This window comes from Brachypodium distachyon, chromosome 4 (genome assembly GCF_000005505.3).
Source record: "Brachypodium distachyon strain Bd21 chromosome 4, Brachypodium_distachyon_v3.0, whole genome shotgun sequence".
NCBI classification, from domain to species: Eukaryota; Viridiplantae; Streptophyta; class Magnoliopsida; order Poales; family Poaceae; genus Brachypodium; species Brachypodium distachyon.
In genome coordinates, this window is record NC_016134.3 from 4,293,149 (window position 1) to 4,315,726 (window position 22,578).

The 22,578-nt window shown below is 45.0% G+C and overlaps 3 protein-coding genes, 1 long non-coding RNA gene and 1 pseudogene across 4 annotated transcripts; all 5 read left to right on the forward strand.

Moving 5' to 3' along the window:
- The first annotated feature begins 2,234 nt into the window (after nt 1-2,234).
- LOC100829422 (universal stress protein PHOS34) lies at nt 2,235-3,871 on the forward strand. Its single transcript, XM_003575527.4, has 4 exons — nt 2,235-2,604; nt 2,725-2,813; nt 2,934-3,055; nt 3,434-3,871. The coding sequence occupies exons 1-4, from the start codon at nt 2,367-2,369 to the stop codon at nt 3,519-3,521; spliced, it is 537 nt and encodes a 178-aa protein (XP_003575575.1). The 5' UTR covers nt 2,235-2,366; the 3' UTR covers nt 3,522-3,871.
- A 147-nt stretch (nt 3,872-4,018) lies between these two features.
- LOC100832482 (universal stress protein PHOS34) lies at nt 4,019-5,094 on the forward strand. Its single transcript, XM_003575537.4, has 2 exons — nt 4,019-4,615; nt 4,715-5,094. The coding sequence occupies exons 1-2, from the start codon at nt 4,131-4,133 to the stop codon at nt 4,839-4,841; spliced, it is 612 nt and encodes a 203-aa protein (XP_003575585.1). The 5' UTR covers nt 4,019-4,130; the 3' UTR covers nt 4,842-5,094.
- A 2,533-nt stretch (nt 5,095-7,627) lies between these two features.
- On the forward strand, nt 7,628-9,034 carry LOC100829519 (peroxidase 2). The gene is made up of 2 exons (XM_003575395.4): nt 7,628-8,368; nt 8,486-9,034. The coding sequence occupies exons 1-2, from the start codon at nt 7,759-7,761 to the stop codon at nt 8,833-8,835; spliced, it is 960 nt and encodes a 319-aa protein (XP_003575443.1). The 5' UTR covers nt 7,628-7,758; the 3' UTR covers nt 8,836-9,034.
- A 1,801-nt stretch (nt 9,035-10,835) lies between these two features.
- Nucleotides 10,836-20,898, forward strand: LOC100829826 (annotated as a pseudogene).
- Nucleotides 12,015-12,934, forward strand: LOC112272365. The gene is made up of 2 exons (XR_002966065.1): nt 12,015-12,450; nt 12,551-12,934. It is a non-coding gene; the product is annotated as an uncharacterized LOC112272365 (long non-coding RNA).
- Nucleotides 20,899-22,578: the final 1,680 nt, after the last annotated feature.

The following is a 22,578-nucleotide window of genomic DNA, read 5'->3' on the forward strand; positions in this document are numbered from 1 at the left end:
TCATACTCACAATGGAATTGCCATTACATCAGATTGGAACCGTTGATGCCTTGATGGGGCAGATTGATGCGAGGACCGAAATTGAAATTAAACATCAACAAAGAGTAGAGTAAATTTCAGAAAGCTACATTTTTCTTGTCTCACAGAACCACATTTGTTGCTAATTTGTCGGCTGTGCCACGGCCATTCGGGCAAATTGTAACAGCGAGCTCAAAGTACACGAGTTAGCGATTTTGACGGGATTCCGCGAAGAGTCGGGTCCACGCATTGAACGTAGCTTTAGTATACACCCACTTAATTAAATGGTGTGCTCCATTTTGTAGCTAGTATAACAAATGTACTGATGTCAACCGGACATGAGGCGAGAGAGACTAATTTTGTGTTCCAACTATTTCTGTGAAGCTAAGCGGAGAAGACTGAGGCAGCGTTTGACGGTTTGAGTGCATGGCGAGGAATTTGCTATGGATGATGACGGCATATAATTTAGCCTCCATGCGAAAAGGATGTCGACCAATGTTCAGTTCCTACTTCCTAGCGCCGGTGGCACCGAATGCGAACGGGGAGAAAACAATGGCGTCACCTAATATTGCACATTGACACATACATGTACCATATATATCCTTAAAATTGACATCGACCAATGTTCAGTCCCTCGACGGCTTGAAGCATGGCAAAAGCTTACTATTGACTTTAACCTCGAGACTAACACATGTAATCACATTTTACCAGACAGTACATGGACTAAATTGTTCGGCGTCTCAAGTAGTTGGACTGCTGGTGTTGTTACCTGTTTTGATGCCAAGGCCTTTGCAAAAATAAAGAAGGCAATTTCTTAGAGACATTGATGAGAGAAAAGGAAAAATGCCGTCCGCACCGTACGTGATCTTAGGCCGGTTTGGAATGGACATAGCCCCTACAGAATATATATCCAGCCAAAAAAAGGAACTTGAATGAAAATTGTTTTCTCGGGTTTTTTAAGGACACGTCATATTGTTTGCAAATCTGGATTTTAAATTCTCCACCAACCTCCACGTGAATACTTATTTGTGCTCATTGTTCTTTATATATAACACTCGCTTTTCACATGAGGAGCAAGCGCTAGCACCAGTCATTTGTTTTTTTGTTGAAGTGTTGGTAGCTGGCTATAACATGCATAGATCAAAGTTAGAATGTGAGAAAAGAAATTTGTGGGAACAGGAGACACCAGGAGTAGCGAACGAGCTTAAGTCTCCAGTGCTTCATTAGTAAAATCAAATAAGTAGTGAGATTCCGGTCGCCAGATCCCTGACCGCTGGAGACGAATCGCCAGATCAAGTTCGGCTTCAAAGGTATCAAGACAGCGGCGCAGGACCCTACTAACGACAGAAAATTATTTTTTCTTGGAACTTTTATTTTTTAAGTCAAAATTTGAGCCTCGAACAAAATATGTCATTTTTTGGTGGTATGAAGGGGGTTTCCTATCACCCGCAGGACACCATACACTTATGGGAGTGGAGCTGTGGCACGGCACGGCTGGGCGGTGTCACGAGTGACCTTGATCAAAAAACAACATGTTTACGGAATGGCCTTGAACAAAAACAGATAGAGTTTCCTCGCAAAAAAAACATACAAATATATCTAGTTGCAAAATCTATCTGAATTAAAGTCAAGAACATGTTGCATACATGGGGTTTTGCTAGGTCTCTTTGATTTGTAAGAAACGGTGTAAGAAAACGTGGTTACCATCTATGAGAACAGTTTACGCATCCCTCTTACAAATCATTGCCAAAATACTTGGCAAAGTGAGGACCAATGCAAGAAATCTGTAGCATAAAATTTGGTAAGCCAATTGGTTGAGTTGGATTTGTCACAAAACAAACAACCCTAAACACTTGCAATGGAATCTGCAAAAGGAATTGCACAGCAGAAAATGATCATACACGTTGGGTTTTTCACTCGTTAACGAGTTCTGTGTGCTACGGTGCTAATGCAAGCAGTGGGGATTTATTTTTGGTTACATGTCCTGAGCCGACAAAAATCGATCCAGGAGCGAATGATTGGGCCGACGGGAACCAGTGGGCGCCTCCGGTCCGACTGGCGAAACCATCCCAGTGCCCACAGTTTCCAGAGGAGTCGCGAGCCACGTGGCCAGTAGCCAACCAGATCACGTGACGCTGCAACGGAGGTCCCACCCGTCAGACCTCTTCTCGCGTCATCATCGCCGCCTGGCCGGTTTAAGAGTAGTACACGCTGCTGCCTGCCTGCGCTTCCTTTCCATAATTTCCGTTCGACAAGTCTAGACCCGTCGAGACATTCATCCAAGAGGGTTGAATTGCGTGCCGTGTCGTGGAAGAGAAGCCAAAGCTTGGTGGAGAGGAGAACCAGCCATGGCGGCGGAAGCGGGAGCGACTGCGGCGGCTGGGGGAGAGGGGGGAGCGGCGGCGCCGGCGGGGGGGAAGATGACGATGGTGGTCGGGGTGGACGAGAGCGAGCACAGCTACTACGCGCTGCAGTGGACGCTCCGCCACTTCTTCGCGTCCCCGGACCCGGCGCTGCAGCAGTACCGCCTCGTCGTCGTCACCGCCAAGCCCACCGCCGCCTCCGCCGTCGGCCTCGCCGGACCAGGTGCGAATCTCACCTCGCGCTCTTCCTTCCTCCTGTCTCCGATTTGGGGATTATCGGTGGGTTTGTTCGGATCAATTGGGGGGATAAATTTGCTGACCGATTGAATTTCCAACCAATTAGGCGCCGCCGACGTGCTGCCGTTCGTGGAGGCGGACCTGAAGCGGAGCGCGATGCGCGTCATCGACAAGGCCAAGGAGCTCTGCGCGCAGGTACAGATTAGAGATTTAGCACTACTCTGTTTCTGATTTCTGTACTAGGATTTTGGCTGCGGGATCATTTCTGTATATATTTCGGTTGCTGCTGTCAGTCATAACGATTTTTGGCTGCAGGTGAGCCATGCTGTCTTTGAAGTGATGGAAGGGGACGCGAGGAACGTCCTGTGCGAGGCGGTCGAAAGGCATCACGCGGAGATGCTGGTTGTGGGAAACCATGGATATGGAGCAATCAAAAGGTGTTTGCCGTTTTTACTACTACTTATTATGCTCTGTTCTTCCCCTGTTTTCGGTTTAGATGATTGACATGTGACAGTTTTAGAGCAAATGTTATTTAGCTTACCATGCACTATATATAAGCAGTACAAACAGATTACTCATACTTAATTTGTCAGGACTACAATTTCTCATAGTTAATTTTTCGAGAAAACATTTTCTCATAGTTCTGATGATGAATTAATGAACTAGACTGGACTATAATTTGTCAGGGTATGGTTGTGTTAACCCACAAAATGATCCAGAATCTGCTTCTTCAATTATCCATTTCGCTTCGAATTCTTCTTATCCTCACCAGTCTCATGTGTATTGCTACCAGACTTACCTGAACCTCCTTGCAGGGCTGTTCTCGGAAGCGTGAGCGATTACTGCAGCCATCATGCGCACTGCACTGTCATGATCGTGAAGAAGCCAAAGCACAAGCATTAATGAAGCAATGCTCCAGCTTTGCTTAACCCTGCAGTGATCAGTACGCTGTTTACATGCATACATGTGAATTTGGGGCCGGATTGTTGTTTATCAGTGTGAATAAATGGCTGGTGGATCTCACATCTATAGTGAAACTCCTGCAAGTAGCATATACTATCCTGAACTCTGGATTGATAAGGCCAATAATTTCCTGCCTGGCACATAGAGCAGCGGATGTCTGTGTACATCCTTGGATGCAGACACTCACTGGGAGAGTTTCTTTCTAGATATGTATGTAAAATAAAGTGTGTTCTGTGATGTATGCAGTACAGTGAAACCCTGTTTAATCAAGATTGGTAATTCCATGCATATATGCCACCTCTTCAGAAAAAAAACGGATTACTCTGTTTTTATTTCTTCCCTTGAAAAGAGTTTGAACAGAGAAGGAAAAAAGACAACAGATTTTGACAGCCACAGGACGCAGCAGAGGGAAACCCGTGCTTCCCGCGCTCCCTCCGAGCCCTCCTCCCAGCCGTTGGTCCCACCCGCAGAGACAGCCATCTTTGTTGCATAAATAACTCCCCTGCTCAGCCACTTCCCCTGTTTTGTTCATCGATCAAGTCCAGGGCCATGGCGGCGGAGGCAGAGTCCCTCATGACAAAGGAACCGCTAACGGCGGAATCTAGCGGGAGCAACAACAACAACGACAAGCCGGCGGCGGGGAGCGGGAAGCCGGCGATGGTGCTGGGGATCGACGAGAGCGAGCACAGCTACTACGCGCTGGACTGGACGATCCACCACTTCTTCCCCCCGGGGACGCACCCGCAGCCACAGCAGCAGTACCGTCTCGTGGTCGTGAGCGCCAAGCCGCCCGCGGCCTCCGTCATCGGCATCGCCGGCATCGGCACCGCCGAGCTGCTCCCCACCGTGGAGCTCGACCTCAAGCGCGCCTCCGCCCGGGTCATCGACAGGGCCAAGGACCACTGCTCCCACGTCGCCGACGTGACCTACGAGGTGAAAGAAGGGGACGCCCGGAACGTGCTCTGCGAGGCCGTCGACCGGCACCATGCCGACATGCTCGTCATGGGCAGCCATGGCTACGGCGCCTTCAAGAGGTTAATTCTCATTGATTTTGACAGGATTTAATTTGATTCGTCGATCATTCATTCATTCAATTCATTTCCCTGATTACTCTAAAAATTCTTTAACTGCAGGGCAGTGCTTGGGAGCGTGAGTGACTACTGCAGCCACCACGCCGACTGCACCGTCATGATTGTCAAGAGGCCCAAGCACCACAAGAAGCCTGAACATTGGAGGCCGTTCCACAAAAAAGAAGCCTGAACAGTTTATATATGAGATCCCTGATCGATTGGGAGCTTGTATTAATTAGTTGTGGCAACTTAATTAGCATCCAGACCGTGTCTGAATGTGTGCGTTTGTAGTGTACGAGTTGTTTTTGTGGTTCAAGCTCACACGGTAAATGTAGAGCACGTATGTTGTTTTAGGGCCTGCACAGTGTTGGCTAAATAGCGGTTCCAAATCCTCTATTTGGCATTTGGCACCCCTGGACAACATTGTGAGGCTGATGCCAAAATCGAAATTTGTGGAACCGAAGCAAGTAGCTGCTCCGGTGCCAAATTCGTTGAAGCAATAAAAAATTCAGCTAGCTCCTGTCTCTCGCGCGGATGGATCCCGGGAAGGCACCGAAAAAGCACCATTGATGGACTGTGCACAGCGCACCTACACGCATCTAGATCGGGGCGGCGCCGGGTTGCACGGGGACGACACCTGCCTGGGCCGCCGCCTGGGAATGACGCTGACAACAGCGCAGGTCTCCAGCCACAGCCTTCCTGCCCTCCCCGACCATGCCGCCGGAGAGCAGATCTTCGGTCCCGTCCGGCACAAGGTGCCTGTCGTCCCTCCGGCCTCGGGAAGAGAACCACGGCAAGCGGCCGCTCCAGCGGTCCAGCTTAATTTCTCAATCGGCTTGGTCTTGGCTGTGATTTGGGAGTGGAATTTGTGAAAAGTTGAGCTGGGAACTTGGGGGTGGAGAGAGTTCGTGAGAGCTCTCACGGGGAAAGAGAAGGGGAAAGCTATGTTCTTTTGGATTATTTTATTTTCAGGTGGGCCTCTTCTTAGCTAATTTGGCGCTGCACACATTGTGGAGAAAACTGGCATTTGACACCCATACTAAATTAGTATGACATGGCAAATTTGGTTTTGGCACACTATTGAAACCCTTAGAAGCTGCATAATACGAACTAGGGTTGATTTATATCTTCAGTTCCTCTTTTCTGCCTTCTGCCATGGCGTTGAGGCAGCTTGTCAGCGAATTAAGATTGGTGCATGGGGTGGAAAGGGAATCAACAAATTAAAATAATATTGAACAAACATCTTGCCTTGGTGATTAAAAAAATAGGAGTATAGAAGACAGAACAAACTGTAATACTCCCTCCGATCCTAAATTGTTGTCGAAATATTGCATGTATCTAGACACCTTTTAAGAGTAGATACATCCATATTTGACCAAATTTGAGACAAGAATTTAGGATCGGAGGGCTAGCTCTATCGTTGACCTAACCTTGTGGTCTATCCGCTTCACGAAAACTACTCAAAAGGAAACTGCTACTCTCTTGGGGAATTTCGTCTCCGCTTGTAACTCAGACTCATAGAGGTTTTGGAACTTTTCTCGGACTCTATGTTATCCGCAACTTTGACTTAATGAAATTCAGGTGGGGAGTGACTACTCAAAAAAACAAATATCCCCAATAAAATTGAAGGTCACACAAAGATTCTTGGAATACAAATATTAGATATGTCAGCCGCATCTTCATACTTATGCATGTCTTTGTTGATGAAAAGACTATAAGATTGGACCTGAACCAACCTCGTAGGTTTTGAATAAACAGGCGCATGTCTCAGAGAATGAGAACCTAGGACCATTGAATGCATTGTGACCAAAGATATATTTCTTGCAAGACAGGTTTTCAAAACGCTGCTTTGTGGCCTAACTGACAAGGAAGAATGCCAAAATAACAAAAGTATATAATGCAAGATGTACTAGCTCTATGGAATCGGCCACGATGGCTATGCCTGACGGGAAAATAGTCCGGATACCTTTATTCCACATGACACGGCCTCGACCATGAGACGTCATCGCCAAGAATATAAAAACTTTACAAAGTATTTGCTAGAGGTTGATATGTAGTTCTCCGGTCTTATGATGATGCTGAATTAGTAGTCGGAGATGATGGTAACGTGCTAAGATCAAAATTTTAATGTCTAGGGTTTGTGAAGGCTATTTTCCTTCCGACACATCGATATGCGGCCCCTCATTTCTTTGCCTCTGTTGACTCTGATCGAATTATTAGAGCACAGGTGGGAAGGGGATTGGGTGGAAGCACATTATTTCGAGAGGCTCATGTAACCAAGATTACTCCCGTGGAGGAGCGAAGACAGAGATGGGGCAGAGCTTGAGCCCAAGGCCCGGACCTAAAAACCCTTTGAAACTCTTCCAAAAAAAAACGAAATACTACATATGGATAGCAATTGGGGTAGGATAGCCCATGACCAGGCCCAAAAACTCTTTGAAATCTTCCCAATAATGTGAAAAAAATTACTCTCTCCGATACAAAATAAGTGTCTGAGATTTAGTACAGTTTTGATCTAAGTTTGTACTAAATCTGAGTCACTTATTATGGATCAAGAGAGTATATAAACTTAGCAATTCGGTTGTGCTAGCTGGCCCAAGACTAAAATCCCTTGGAATTCTTCCACACTGCAATCCTGGATGGTGTACCACGAGTCAATGACGCAATCTTTCCTTGCATTCTCTTGTCCCGCAGCACGCAACATATATGTCACTACTGCCGAAAATGTCCCTCACGACGATATATAGGAGTAGAAAAGCATGAGCAACCGCGTGGATCAGTTAAAAGAAGGCTGCGGCCGCCAACAGCAGTGCCAAATATACACAAGTTAACAAAGCACATGCGCGGCACGGAACATGTCAAATGCGTACCCATACATCCAACCTACAACTAAAAGTTCAACACGCTGATGAACTTTTCAAGACAAAACAATGAGTATAAATAGCTTCCATGGCGTTAAGCTTCCCTCACATCCAATTCTTAGACATTTCTCTCCAATTCGGCAGAGCAGACAAGATCAGCCTCTTCAATTCTCCCCTCCACGGCTCCACCTGTGTCAGCACAGACAAGACCAGCTTCTTCAAATCCTGAACATCCAGTTCGGACACATGGCCGCCTCCTCTTTCCTTGCTCGCTGCAGCTTCTTGGTGACACTAGCAGTGCTGCTAGTACTAGCACTGACAACCGGATCAGCTCACGGCCATGGCTCCAAAGGAGGTCTGAGCTCGACGTTCTACGACGAGTCCTGCCCCGGCGCGCAGGACATAGTCCGGCGCGTGATCCAGGACGCCCGCGTGTCCGACGCGCGCATCCCGGCCAGCCTCATCCGGCTCCACTTCCACGACTGCTTCGTCCAGGGCTGCGACGGCTCGATCCTTCTCGACGACGACCTCCAGAGGATGATCCAGAGCGAGAAGGCAGTCCCCGCCAACGACAACTCGGCGCGTGGGTTCCCCGTCGTCGACGACATCAAGCGCGCGCTGGAGCAGGCCTGCCCCGGCGTCGTCTCCTGCGCCGACATCCTCGCCATTGCGTCCGAGGTCTCTGTCCAATTGGCTGGAGGCCCGTACTGGAGGGTGCTTCTCGGCCGCCGTGACGGCACGAGCACCAATATTCAGGGTGCCAACGATCTCCCAAGCCCCTTCGACTCCCTCGAGACTCTTCAGGAGAAGTTCAGGAACTTCGGCCTTGACAACACTGACCTCGTCGCCCTCCAAGGTAGTAACATTCTAGGACCTGCGTGCCAAGTTACACGACCAAATCTCGAAATATTCAGAATGTTTTACAGACTGCGACATCTTTAATAGACTGATTAATCGGTGCTAATTCTTGCAGGAGCGCACACATTTGGGCGGGTGCAGTGTCAGTTCACGCAGCAGAACTGCACGGCCGGGCAGGCTGACGAAGCGTTGGAGAACCTGGACCAGGCTACTCCCGACGTTTTCGACAACAAGTACTACGGCAATCTCTTGCGCGGCCGGGCACAGCTCGCCTCGGACCAAGTGATGCTGTCCGACCCCGTCGCGGCCACAACCACCGCGCCTGTTGTTCAACGGTTCTCCAACAGCCAGAAGGACTTCTTCAAGAACTTCGCCGCGTCCATGATCAAGATGGGGAACATAAGCCCGCTGACCGGAAAAGATGGAGAGATCAGGAACAACTGCAGGAGGGTCAACAGAAAATGATCAAGATTGATGTTGTTCGATGAACATAAAATTTGATTCGTTCTTTTCTTTCTCTTTTACCAATTATGGTGCTCGTAAATATCATTCTTTCAATTTCATTCTAACTGTAAAGTGCTCTGCTTTTCTTTTCTCCAAAAACAAATGTAAATGTTCGTCCTCCACTACAAATTATTTACACTTCAAGAGAGATATTACACCCTTTTTCAGCTCAAAGATTTACGGTGCCCAATTAAACTTCTAACGCATACATAGTATGATTGTAAACAAAAAGAGGGAGAATTAATACGAGATGAACAATGGTACAGAGTAACAACATTGCAAAACATTTTTTTACCATTAAAAGAAGTTTTGCATTAATCAAGTTTCAGGTTTCCTTCTTTAAGAACAGGGAGAGAGCAATCAATAAAGCGAATAATTATTGTTATCAAGTACCAACAACACAAAATTCATCAAAACAAAATTACAAACTGCAATAGGCCGGAGTAATTGAAAAATATTGTGCTCGAGGATTAATCTACAGCACTTTTTGTGGCCGTACGTTGTTATAGGCCGGGAATGTTTTGTTACCAAAAACTTATGGATTTGCCGGTGTTAAATATCCATGGGTACATTTGATACATTTCATAGCTTATACTATATGTTCACTTCATTCGGTGATATCTTAATTAGTTTGTCGTTACGTACTTGTGTCATTATTTAAAATTTGTGATGTGCACAACTCCTATGTGATGGTGTAATGTCTATGCATATGTTTGCGTTTTGAAATATATATCCACTGCACAGGTAAATTGTGCGTGAATAGAATCAATTAATGGCGTGAATTTGGTCTTCGCATGCATCCCACCACCGACGGGCATGGCTGCACTAGGTGTTGTGAATGTGTGAAAATTGTCCTGTGTTTGGTAATCCACTGACAAGCATGTTATGTCGGCCCGTCAGCAGACGTAATCCCATAAATTCCCCTGCTAGATTTTCGCTGCTGGGCACACAAACCATGTGTTATGAGGTAGTGAGCGGCTGCATGTTTCGCTGGCTGGTGTTGTCGTATTATACCAAGGAGCCTCCGAAGTCATGCCCTGAGACGTAGGGTGCGGCTTAACTTTATTACTCCCTCTGATTTTAAATTCTTGACTCAAATTTGTCCAAATATGAATGTATCTATTTTTAAAAGACGTTTAAATACATGTAATGTTTCGACAACAATTTAGAATCGGTGGGAGTAATAAAATATCGTTTCCTGGTGTTGTCTTTGTTCTTGACAGGTTCAGTTTTTTTTCTTGAAGAAAAACAGTAGGCGAATTACCTACTGCGCAAATATATTCAAAAGAGCAACCAAAATTGTACAGCCAATGAAAACGGAAAGGAAGAAAGAAAAAGAAGAACAACTCCATGTATCTAAGTCTTAACACCCTGTAGGCTGTAGCCTGCCTACTTCTTTCTTCTGGCCCTATGAAAAAACAAATTGAGCCCAGCTTTAAAAATTCTTCTGCAACTATATAGACTTGACAGGTGTAGTTTTTTACTCTTAATGTTGACGCATGAACAACTCATACTATATGTGGGACCCCTAGCTTGTTATGGATATCTATCCTGCTTGAGTAATTTGTCCTGGTTTAGCATATTGGAATCGATCAGCCGACGAATGGCATATTCGATCGAACCACTACAGGGACGTTCATCGTGCCCGGAGAAATTTGTCGAATACGAATCTCCGGCGAATGGTGTCTTCGAATCAGTGAAACTTACTAATTTTGAACACATCTGAGGTGATGGACTTTTGCAGGATCTGAAGGGACGAAGAATAATAATTAACTTGAAGAAGATGACAACTAATTAACACAGACAAAGAGTGGCGCGAAAGAAGGCAATTAGTCGGGCAAGTGACACCGACGTCTCTAACTCTCTCTGATCTGATCTACGGAGTGCACTGTATATATATATAAATCTCTGTCCTTCCCGGTTGTACGTACAACTGTAGGAGACGATCGACCGCGCGCTCTTCTTGGTGTTCAGCTGAGAAGTGGCCGGGATGGGTGAGGAGACCGCCGTGGGGATGTGGTACTTCGCGGCGGTGGCCATGGCCGCGGCGGTGCTCGCCGTGGTTGTGGACGCCGTCGTTCGCAGGGCCCACGCGTGGTGGTGGACGGCCTCGCTTGGCGCCGGCAGGCGGGCCAGGCTGCCGCCGGGGGACATGGGTTAGCCGCTCGTCGGCGGCATGTGGGCTTTCCTCCGCGCGTTCAAGTCCGGCAAGCCCAATGCCTTCATCGACTCCTTCGTCACACGGTGAGAGCCAGTCCGCTACTCCACTGCCAATGTGCCCGCTCGCAGGAACCTTTGAGGTCCTTGGCTCCTTGCCAACTCTTGGCACCACCAAACACTCTTCAGTCACGTAATTCTGTTTGAAGCTAGTAATATAACACAGTTAGAGATCCTTTTGTTCCCGGTGATAAAATGTCATCAAAAGATCATCTAAAAAAAATGTCATCAAACAATTCTGTTTCTGTATGGCAAGTTTGTCAAAAACTATCTTACGACTATTAAAGATGCCCGTACGAGCTTACTCTGACTCATCGCGAGTGGACATTCAATTAAACTTAAACCTTAGTTTTGTTTCATTATTAAACACGTACGAGTGGACATTCAATTAAAGATTATGTCTAGAACTGACTTTTGCATATTTTCTAGCATTAACTCTGATGGTGCGTAAAGTTAACGAGATCAATTCTTAGCTTACTCTGACTCATCGCGAAGAATCGGTTTCCTTATCTCTGTCCTACACGTCATTTATTTCAAATAAGATACAATTATGAGTCCACCTTTATGTGAGAATGTCCTAAATTGCTGACAAATTAATGAACCCAAAACGAAATGCTAATAAAAATATCAAACTTTTGAAATTTATCAGTGTTTGATCCCGGTTTGGATTTCACCTCACTGAAATTTGAAAATCTTAATAAAATAGAAGTGAAATTTTATTAGTGAAACCAGGATAAAAATATAAACGAATTTTGTAATTTTTAAGTTTTACTTTCATTTCACTTAAACCTTAGTTTTGTTTCATTATTCAGTGGATGGGTCTATAGGTGGACACTGGGCCAGCCTGTTTTCAAAAAAGCCCACGAACACATAGGCCTTGCCAGCCCCGACTCGGCTTGGGACGCGACTGGGGCTCCATCTTGCCGGATTCAGTCGGCTCCATCCAGAGAAAACAGAAGCGAACTTGCAGACCAATCCGGCGTCGACCCACCAAGCCGCGTTTTCTCCCCGCTTTGTCCACCCCAGAATTCTTCAAATTGGCCTGAATCGTCGGTTCCTCCCACAAATTGATCCCTCCATCAGCATCCTCACGGCATTGCAACCCTGGTTATGCCCTTCCTTCCCTCGAGTTCCTGCGGAACCTTTGTTTCACCTAGCGGGCATTTCGTCGAACATGTGTCGAGGAACTCGCTGCCCGAGTTGGGAGGTGCATGGGTGCGGAGATGGAGGAGAAATGGTGGCCAATTGACTCATGGATATGAAGGGAGGGAAAGAGAGTGTGGGGGACTCCGGGCAGAGGCCGGATGCCTGGTGCCGGCGAGCGCAAATCGGGCGACGAGACGGCAGCGCCGGAACCAGGTGGCAACTGCTCTGAATACATGTAAAGAAATTAGCTAGCGATTAAATTGAACTCGTTTAGCGACTTTAGTGACCGCATTTTGCACTTCTCTGAATACAGTGACCAAGTCGAGCCGGGAGTAGAAGTTCAGTATTATCGATGTATCTCACTCGTGGGTACAGTGAGTGCAGCAGTTTTTGTTTGGAACTTCAGATGAACTTCAGTTTTTTGTTTTTGTGCTGGGCTAAACAAAAACTTCGGCTGCATTAATCGGCAAGGTTTCTTCAATCTGGTCTGTACTAAAACTGTATATTGGGCTACAAGCAGTAATTCAGTTCTTGAGGCTAGGCCAGGAAAAAGTAACGGTGAGTTGGTAGCATTTTTCGGTCTACATGTCTTGCTGTTATATTTTGTTATATTCTTCTGATGCTGATGCTTTCTGTTATATTTCCTTTTTCTCTAATAAACTTGCTGTTATATATAGTTATATTCTTCTGAACCAAATGCTTTCTGTTACAGTTTGTTTTCTCTAACTAGCACACGGCCCGCGCAATTGCGCGGACACCATCTAAATCGTCTACAATAATACTTCCAACGTTTTAAATAAGATGTTCTAACTTTGTCCTAAGTCAAACTTCTTCAAGATCACCAATTTTATAAAGAAATCTATAACACTTACAACTCCAAATTAGTTTCTTTTTATATCCATCATGATATATCTCTCCATAATATCCTTATTTAATATTGTAAAATATTAATATTTTTTTCTAAACATTCGGTGACACTTTAAGAAGTCTGACTTAGTTAGACATAAAACATCTTATTTTAACACGGGTAGTATATTATAGAAGATAGTTAAAAAAATGACTTTGTAGGGTATTATTTTGTTCTTTTTATTCATTTCCTGCATTTCTTTATTTTTCCTTGGTTCAATAAATAATAGAAATAATTAATCTTCAATTCACTGTCATATGTCTCGGCCATACACACCGGCCTCTCCTATATATTTTCCTTCACATTGGCATACCATTTCCCCTAAAATAAAACTATAAAGCATTGCCTATTTTTTCAAAGCATACACCACGAAGGAAGTCCTTACTTTGTCCTAACAGAAACTTCTTTAAGCTTGATCAAGTTTATAAAAAAATTACTAAGATCTACAACATCAAATGAGTATACTATGAAAAAAAAAAGATGGATTCAATATAACTTATTTGATATAGTAGATTTTCCTCGGCCATAGACACTGGCCTCTCCTATATATTTTCCTTCACATTGGCATACCATTTTCCCTAAAATAAAACTATAAAGTATTGCCTATTTTTTCAAAACATACACCACGAAGGAAGTCCTTACTTTGTCCTAACAGAAACTTCTTTAAGCTTGATCAAGTTTATAAAAAAATTCATAGGATCTACAACATCAAATGAGTTTACTATGAAAAAATAAATAAAGATGGATTCAATATATCTTATTTGATATAGTAGATTTTCCTATAAACTATGTCACATCTAAAGAAATTTGACTTGGGACAAAGTTAGAACTTATTATATTTAGAAATGCAGGGAGTAGAATACATCTACAAGAAAACAAAAGGAAATTTATGATCAGGTCACGAAAATATGCCTAGACCCAAATACTTTTCTAAAAATGTTAATTTTATTTCCCTTCACTATATTTTCTTGGTTACTCTTGTAAATCATCTAAATATATGAAAAAAATTTAAAGAGAAACAAATAAAATGAATAGAGATGTCAAATATTCACCTTTTTAAGCGTCTAAACGGATAAAATAAATCAAATTACTGAGACGTCATACTTTTATGCAATGAAGGTAAGAAAATAAGAAAGCAAATGGCCGTTCAATATAACCGATAAATGGATATTATGCATTGAACTCAGCTTAGTAATTTAAACCAATATGGAAAGAGGTCCCATTGACACATTTTCTTACACAAATGAAGGGACCCAATAGATTAAATATCTAAGAGCTGGTAACCAACAATTCTAAACCCATGTTGATCTACAGGAATATAATCTAATTCCCTGGTGGACATTGAACACGAATATGAGCATTCATAGCATAGTTAATTAATGCAACCTAAAATTTAGATTTCATATATACACACAAACACACCAAGGTAGCAAAATAACATTTGGCAATTGAGCTATATAAGAAGAAATCATCCGATGATCAACCGGTTGGCGCTAAAAGCTTAGTGGCCTGGCAAAAAGTCTGCGCTCCCAAAGAGTATGGTGGGCTAGGCATCCCTGATCTCGTTTGCCAAGGCAGGGCTCTCAGAGCAAGATGGTTATTTGCAACATGGGAAGAGGGATCTGGCAAAGATTATGTCGCTAGCATCGCAAAAGATCAACGCACCTTGGCTCTCTTCCATGCAGCTTCCTCCTTCACTATTGGCGATGGCTCCCGGTGTTCCTTCTGGTTAGACCCATGGCATAATCAGCAGACAATGGCCGAGAGGTTCCCAGCTCTTTTCAAGCACTCTAGGAGAAAGAGAATTTCTATAAAAGATGCCTTGGGAAATCACAGTTGGATTCGTAATATCAAAAGACAGCCATCACATGAAATCCTCCTGCAATTCATTCTATTATGGGGCATTGTGCAAAATATTAACCTTTCCGAGGCAGAGGACTCAATTTCTTGGAAGCTTCATCCCTCTGGTCTTTACTCTGCGAGCTCGGCTTACAAAGCTCATTTCTTCGGTCGAACTCTCTTCTCCGCTGCTGCCCTAATTTGGAAAACTCAAATCCCAGCTAAGGTCAGATTCTTCGCTTGGACTGTTACCTTGGAAAGATGCCTTACTGCTGACAGATTAGCAACCAAAGGTATCCTGCACAACCCGACGTGCCAGCTCTGTGGATCTTCTCCTGAAACTGCCAATCACATTTTCATGCTTTGCACCTTCTCAACTCAATTCTGGGCCAATTTCCTCCCCATGATCAACATCCGCATCCGGTCGCCGCCTCACCTCTCCGAAAGCTCTATTGCTGACTGGTGATCCAATGAAGATCATCTCTGCCGATCCATTTTGCATCGCAACCGCCTGAGGGCTGCCGTGATGCTCGGTTGGTGGATGCTCTGGCTTGAGCATAACCGCAGGGTGTTTCACTCCAAGCAACGCTCAATGTCCAGTCTCTGTGACCTTGCCCGCGAGGAGCTCCTCTCATGGAAATCGGCCGGTTGTGCTGCTGTCGCCTCCTTTTAGATGATTGAGCAAATGTGGTTTCACAGGGTTCGCCCTCCCGAGTTACATGCTCTTGTTTCCCTCCAGCTGTAGTTGCTCCCCACCTCCCTCTCATCTGTTGTTCCATGTTTGGATTTAAATCTCTAACTCCCCCTTAAGTAATGAAAGGCAGCGCTGCTGCATTTTCGTCAAAAAAAAAACTTATCGTTAGCAGTAACCTACCTTACCTAGGCCTGAAATATGATATGGCCGAGTGAAACAAAATCAAATGATAATAGTTATATTAGTAGCTCAAGAGCCCTTACCTCCGTCTGCATATGTGATCCATAATAAGTGTGGTTGATTTAGTACAACTTTTATGAGAGTATTAATTAAGCAAGTTCTCCAATCTTAATCAAGATAACAATGTGCTTCCAAATGACAAGGACCGTAATATAAGCAACCAAAGACATGTATATATGAGTACACAATATAGATTATCAGGCTTTATTATAAAAACCTGATGCATCTGGTTAACCAAGGTAAGAAGTAGATAGTATCCTTTTATGGGACGAACTATACACTTAGCAAGCCCTGCAGCTTGGTTCATACAGGAAAATGAACAGGTCGGTATTCTTACTCTAGCATAAGAGCATGATTTGTAAATGTAAAGTTCACCAAGAAGAAGATTAATTCATTAAGAAATGAAGTAGCACATCAATGCAGATGCTCCAATTGAATCATCACTAACAATTTATCTGTCAAGATAGTACACTCTTCCTAATGCAAGTTGGTTTTCAATAACAGTAACACAAATTTTTATGTCACGATCTCTTAGATTTATATAGTGCATCATGGTTTTATATTTCTAAAATCCTAGCACAGAAACTAAGATGATTTGACATAACTTAATTTAAAGGAAGATTTAAGATAGATGGAAACAATTGAAACCACCGGTATCCCTAGGGGGGGGTCACTTACATCGATCGAAGATGTCTATTGCTTTTACTCCTATGCTGAATTCTTCAGAGGATTCTCCATTTAGTATTTCTGTGCATGGTTCAAATTGGTAGTAAATTATGTGTCTCTTGGAAGTACATCTCTAAAGAAGTATAAGTAGGCATGGGCAAACTGAATATGCACGTGCCAGCTGCAGGCATACAAAAATGAATGGCGTAGTGAATCCTATATGCTAACACAAGTATCAATGACATGTTAATGAAATATGTTTTTGGCTAATATAGTACTTGTAACTCCGTCATCTTGCTGAGGCAAGAGCCAAGGTAAATTTAGCTTAGTTGGTGCTTCTTGATTAGTAATTTTTACCGAGGTGGTCATTAGGTTAGGAAAAAAAGATTCGTTAGAGTAAGATATCAACTTACATAATGAGAATTTTGACTTAACTCTATTAGACATATAGTTCTTGCGGTGAATGATACAAGCAGCTATTATTATTGATGATATATGAAGTACAAGGTTATCCTTCCAAGAGATTTATCCAAATTCCCCAAATGTTGCATATGTAAGAGGAAATTCTCTAGACTTGTTGCGCTTTGGAAATCTGACATAAACCCACAATTTTGCATCAAAAGGTTAAGTTGATGTTCTCATCGTTGATTCATACCAAAGTAAACAATTTACTTGCCCCTAAAATCTTGTCGTATGTGTCGTCTGTGGAAACGAATAGACAGATTGGAGACCTATCAAATGAATTGAAATTGGAAAAAAGTTAAACTGCAATTGCTTATTATGCTTATGAAAACAAAAAGGAAGTCTCTTACGCTTAAAATCCTGAAGCCTCTTCACATATATGGTTGTTGTGAGACCACAGCGAAGCAGAGCCAGATCCAGACCTTGTTCCTGCAAGCTGTTGCTTCCGGATTCTGTGAACTGCTAAAACCATTGGTGTAATTAAACCTTTCAAAATTGGAACCCTGTCACACCACACACTTGAATTCATTTGAAAAAGAATCAAATTGCATAAGATTTCTGTTCCTAAAACACGTTATGATTACAAAAGAAATTAGATAGCCCCCTGGAAAATATTTGCAAAGTTCAGAAGGGAAAACAAAACGGGTGACACGTATCAATATTTAATCTAAACATCTATCACGGACATTCAAATTTTTTGATAATTTGCATAAGATTTCTGTTTCTAAAACACGTTATGATCACATAAGAAATTAGATAGCCCCCTGGAAAATATTTGCAAAGTTCAGAAGGGAAAACAAAACGGGTGACACGGATCAATATTTAATCTAAACATCTAGCACGGACATTAAATTTTTTTGATAATTTGTTAAATACAGTAATATATAGGCCAATGTCTTACTCAGACCTGCGGTTCAGCAATACAATGTAGGATCCTGAGATCAGTGAGGAAGGGGATTGATTAAGTAAACTTCTCGTCTGAACTCCAAAAGCTGCAAAAATCAGAGAAGAAAAGAAGAAGCGGACATGCATGTTGTTTAGATCCGTGCTTAATTAACTGGTAATCTTCCCTCGAGTTTATTCGGTTGCTTTAGAGACGTTGTAGACGCACTGCAAAAGGTGCAGAATCGGAGTAGTGTCTAGCAACCGTGCCCATCTTCAGATGATGCCGGTGGCTGCTCACTGTCGCGGGATAACCTGTCCACGGGGCGCTGCAGGCCACAGGGCACGCCCAATCCGAGAGATAGAACTGGAGCTAGCGACGTACGTGGCCAGATCGGGACCGTAGGAGAAGCGGCCGGGTGAAGGGTCGCCGGCGCCCTTCTAGGAGACCAGCCGCGTGCCGGCGCGCGTCTGGTTCTTGTACGTCTGGTCCAGGAGATGGGATGGCCTGCCAAGGGCATGGGGAAGGTAAACGTGCGGCGGCATGAGGCGGCCTGATGCTGTGGCCAAGACGGGGGAGAGGAGAGGTGCGTGGAAAATTAGCCAGGGGTACACGTGGGTAATTTATTTCAACTTTAAGTTGATGATCCAACGGCTGTGATTTAGTGATTCTCTAAATAGAAGGTCAGATATTTTGCTTTTTTGTGGAATTTTCTAGTAGCCTATCTTTTTTGTGGTTGCTCCGTCATGTACTTTTAGTATATAATAGATAAAAGAATAAACATATTGCTTTGGTACAAACACATCATGACAACAATCAGAGTCGAATTTTATGTACTACTACTAATCTGACGAACAAGAGAATCAGACAAACAAGAGATGATAATGTATTGAGCTGAAATTTGCATGGCAAATGGCAGGTTTGGACGGACGGGGCTGTATAGGGCCTTCATGTTCAGCAGCCCAACGATCCTGGTGACGATACCCGAGGCGTGCAAGCAGGTGCTCATGGATGACGAAGCATTCATCCTCGGTTGGCCCAAATCGACGGTCACACTCATTGGCGCCAAGTCTTTCATCGCCATACCACATGAGGAGCACCGCCGGCTGCGCAAGCTCACTGCGGCACCCATCAACGGCTTAGATGCACTCACTGCCTACTTAGGCTTCATCGACCACACCGTCGTGTCCACACTGCAGGCGTTGTCTACCAGGGAGGAGGAGGTCGAGTTCCTGACAGAGCTGCGAAGGATGACGTTCCGGATCATTGTGCAGATCTTTATGAGCGGTGCTGATGACCGCACCGTGGAGGCGCTTGAGCGGTGCTACACTGACCTCAACTATGGCTTGCGCGCCATGGCCATCAACCTCCCTGGCTTTGCCTACCACAGGGCCCTCAAGGCTTGCAAGAAGATGGTGGAACTGCTGCAGCACGTCCTCGACCAGCGGAGAGCAGCGACAGCTAAGGGGTTCCCGCGACCGAGTGTGGACATGATGGACCGGCTGATCAAGGTAGAGGACGAGCATGGGAGGAGGCTGGAGGACGACGCAATCATCGACATGCTCGTCATGTACCTCAATGCTGGCCATGAGTCCTCTGGCCACATCACCATGTGGGCCACTGTGTTTATGCAGGAGAACCCGGACATCCTTGCCAAGGCCAAGGTCACTATCCTATGAATGAAAGCTTCACAACTCCGAGGATCAATCAATCGGCAGACGTGTTTGAACGCTCAAGAGAGTGACAATTTTTTTTTTTCTTATTCAGGCCGAACAGGAGGAGATCATGAGGAACATACCACCGACGCAGAAAGGGCTAAGCCTAAAAGATTTCAGGAAGATGGAGTACCTCTCACAGGTTGTTGATATGTTCTACTCTCAGCTCATTCATGTCATGTTTAAACAAGGACAATGCTCTGCTACCTGAAACAATTAACTGTGATCGTCTCCTGACAATAATTGTTCGATCAATCCTCTTATCTGACACATGCAAAAATAGGTGATTGATGAGACAGTGCGGTTCATGAGCATCAATTTTGTGACTTTCCGTCAGGCAACTCGAGATGTCTTCGTCAATGGTGTGCTTTTCTTTTTGAACAATCGTCACAGCTTGTTTCCCCCCCATTATATTTGAGATTGCTTGTGGGCTGAATCTTTGTGATCATTGATGCAATACTACAGGCTACCTGATACCCAAGGGCTGGAAGGTTCAACTGTGGTTCAGGAGTGTGCACACGGATCCTCAGATTCACCCTCACCCTAACAAGTTCAACCCTTCAAGATGGGAGGTTGGGGCATGTCATTCTTAATCAACAAAATCTTATAAAAAAACTACGGATGCATTATGAATTTCATGTAACTAAGGATCTGCAACCAAACTCATTTTTTTCTGCATTGTGCTCAGGGCCCACCGCCGAGAGCTGGGACATTCCTCGCATTCGGGCTTGGCCCAAGGCTCTGCCCTGGGAACGATCTTGCAAAGCTGGAGATCTCTGTCTTTCTCCACCATTTCCTCCTTGGCTACAAGTAAGCTTTCAACGTTGTCGTTCCATGCAATTCCATGTCAGTCAATCTAGATGTTAAATTTTCTATGCCATTGCAGGCTGACGAGGGCAAATCCGAGCTGCCGGTTGAGGTACCTGCCTCATGTCCGGCCAGTGGACAACTGTTTGGCTAAGATCACCAAAATCTCCTCCCACGGATACTGATGTTCAGAATCCTATTCGGCCACAGCAAGAAGCGCCAAATAAAAAATCTAGAAATAAAAATATATCTTGTGTTCCAGAAAGAAAAATAAATCGGGAATTATATCGCGTGGACGTTCTCTCTGGCGTCATCTTGCGTGACGCGCTGCTGGTCAATGGATCGATCTCCTGGTGCGATTCGTCGCTGCCGCTCAGAGCCCCCGCAGCTGATCCGCGCTGTGCCGGCCGTCGCCCCGCGCTGCCCTGGCCGCCGCCGCCGAGCGCCATCTCCCCGGCCGAGCGCGCGGCCTGCTGCGGCGCGCCTCGCCGCCGCCTCGCGCTGCCCCGGCCGCCGCAGCCGAGGGCCGTCTCCGCGGCCATGCGCGTCGCCGCCCTTGCTGAGGCGCCCTGAGCAGCTGTCGCGGCCATCGTCCTCGGGTCTTGCCGCCGCGCGCTGCCTAGACAGGCGCCTTGCGTCTGCTGCTGCACACCGTCATGGACCATCCTAGCCGTTGCACGCTGGCAAACCACCGCAGGCCCCCGTCGTGTGCCGTCACCGCCCCCGCTGCGGGCTGTCACATCAGCTCCCTAGTGCGCGTGATAACCGCACTGCCGCCGCTTGTTCCCGTCGGTCCTCTCGTCGAGCTCGTGGAGGAGGACGCCGTATCGACCGCGCGCGGTGACATGTTTTGGGCGGCGGACTGCGCCGGTGCCCGCCGCGTTCCGTGTGTAGGCCTTGCGGGGCAGCCTGGTGGTGCTGTCAGCAGAAGAGGTGGTCGAGATGGTGTAGGGTCGACGTCCACGTGGTGCGGCTGGCCCTTTCTATGAGTGATGCGTCCGGACTGCAGCGGGATGCTTGCAATTCATGTGCAACAGGGGAGCAATTTGATGTAAATTGGTAGACATGGTTATTTTTTATTTTTGTTTGGTCCGAGTTGCAATTTGTGTGCATACTCATTAGGGCGACATGGAAATATAATTTGTGGGTGATCAATTTGAATGGAGGTGGTAACTCGATTGGAGTGGAGAAGATGCACGATGCGGTGGTGGCTGTTAGATTATGATCGAAATGGATGTACATTAATTTATATTCACTATGGGTGTCAATTTGAGATCACTAGGGGTGGCAATTTTTTATCATTGTGGGTGGCAATTTGTGATCACTGGGGGTGGCAATTTTTCACTATGGGTGTCAATTTGAGATCACTAGGGGTGACAATTTTTTATCATTGTGGGTGGCAATTTGTGATCACGGGAGTGGCAATTTGTGATCATTGCGGGTGGCAATTTGTATTCACTATGGGTGCCAATTTGTGATCATTAGGGGGTGTCAATTTTTAATCATTGCGGGTGGCAATATGTGATCACTAAGGGTGGCAATTTTTTATCATTGCGGGTGGCAATTTCGTATTCACTATGGGTGGTAATTTGTGATCATTAGGAGGTAGCAATTTTTAATCATTGCAGGTGGCAATTTGTGATCTCCAGGAGTGGTAATTTTAATCATTGCGGGTGGCAATTTTGTATTCACTATGGGTGCAATTTGTGATCACTAGGGGTGGCAATTTTTAATCATTGCGGTTGACAATTTGTGATCGTTAGGGGTGGCAATTTGTGATCATTGCGGGTGTCAATTTGTATTCACCATGTGGTGGGGTGATTAATTTGTCACTGCACAGGTGTTATGAGTGGCAATTTGTTTTTAAGCGAGTTTTGCAATTTATGTTGATTAATGACGACAATTTGTATTAAGCGGGGATGGCAATTTTTATTAAGCGAAGATGACTATTTGTGCTTACTAAGTGTGGCAATTTGTATTAAGCGTGGTGGCAATTCGTGCTCATTAGGGGTGGCACTTTGTTTTATGCCGAGTGGCAGTTTACGCTTATTAGGGTTGATAATTTTGTATTAAGTCAGATGGCGATTTGTGCACGTTGAGGGTGATAATTTGTATTAAGCCGTCTTGC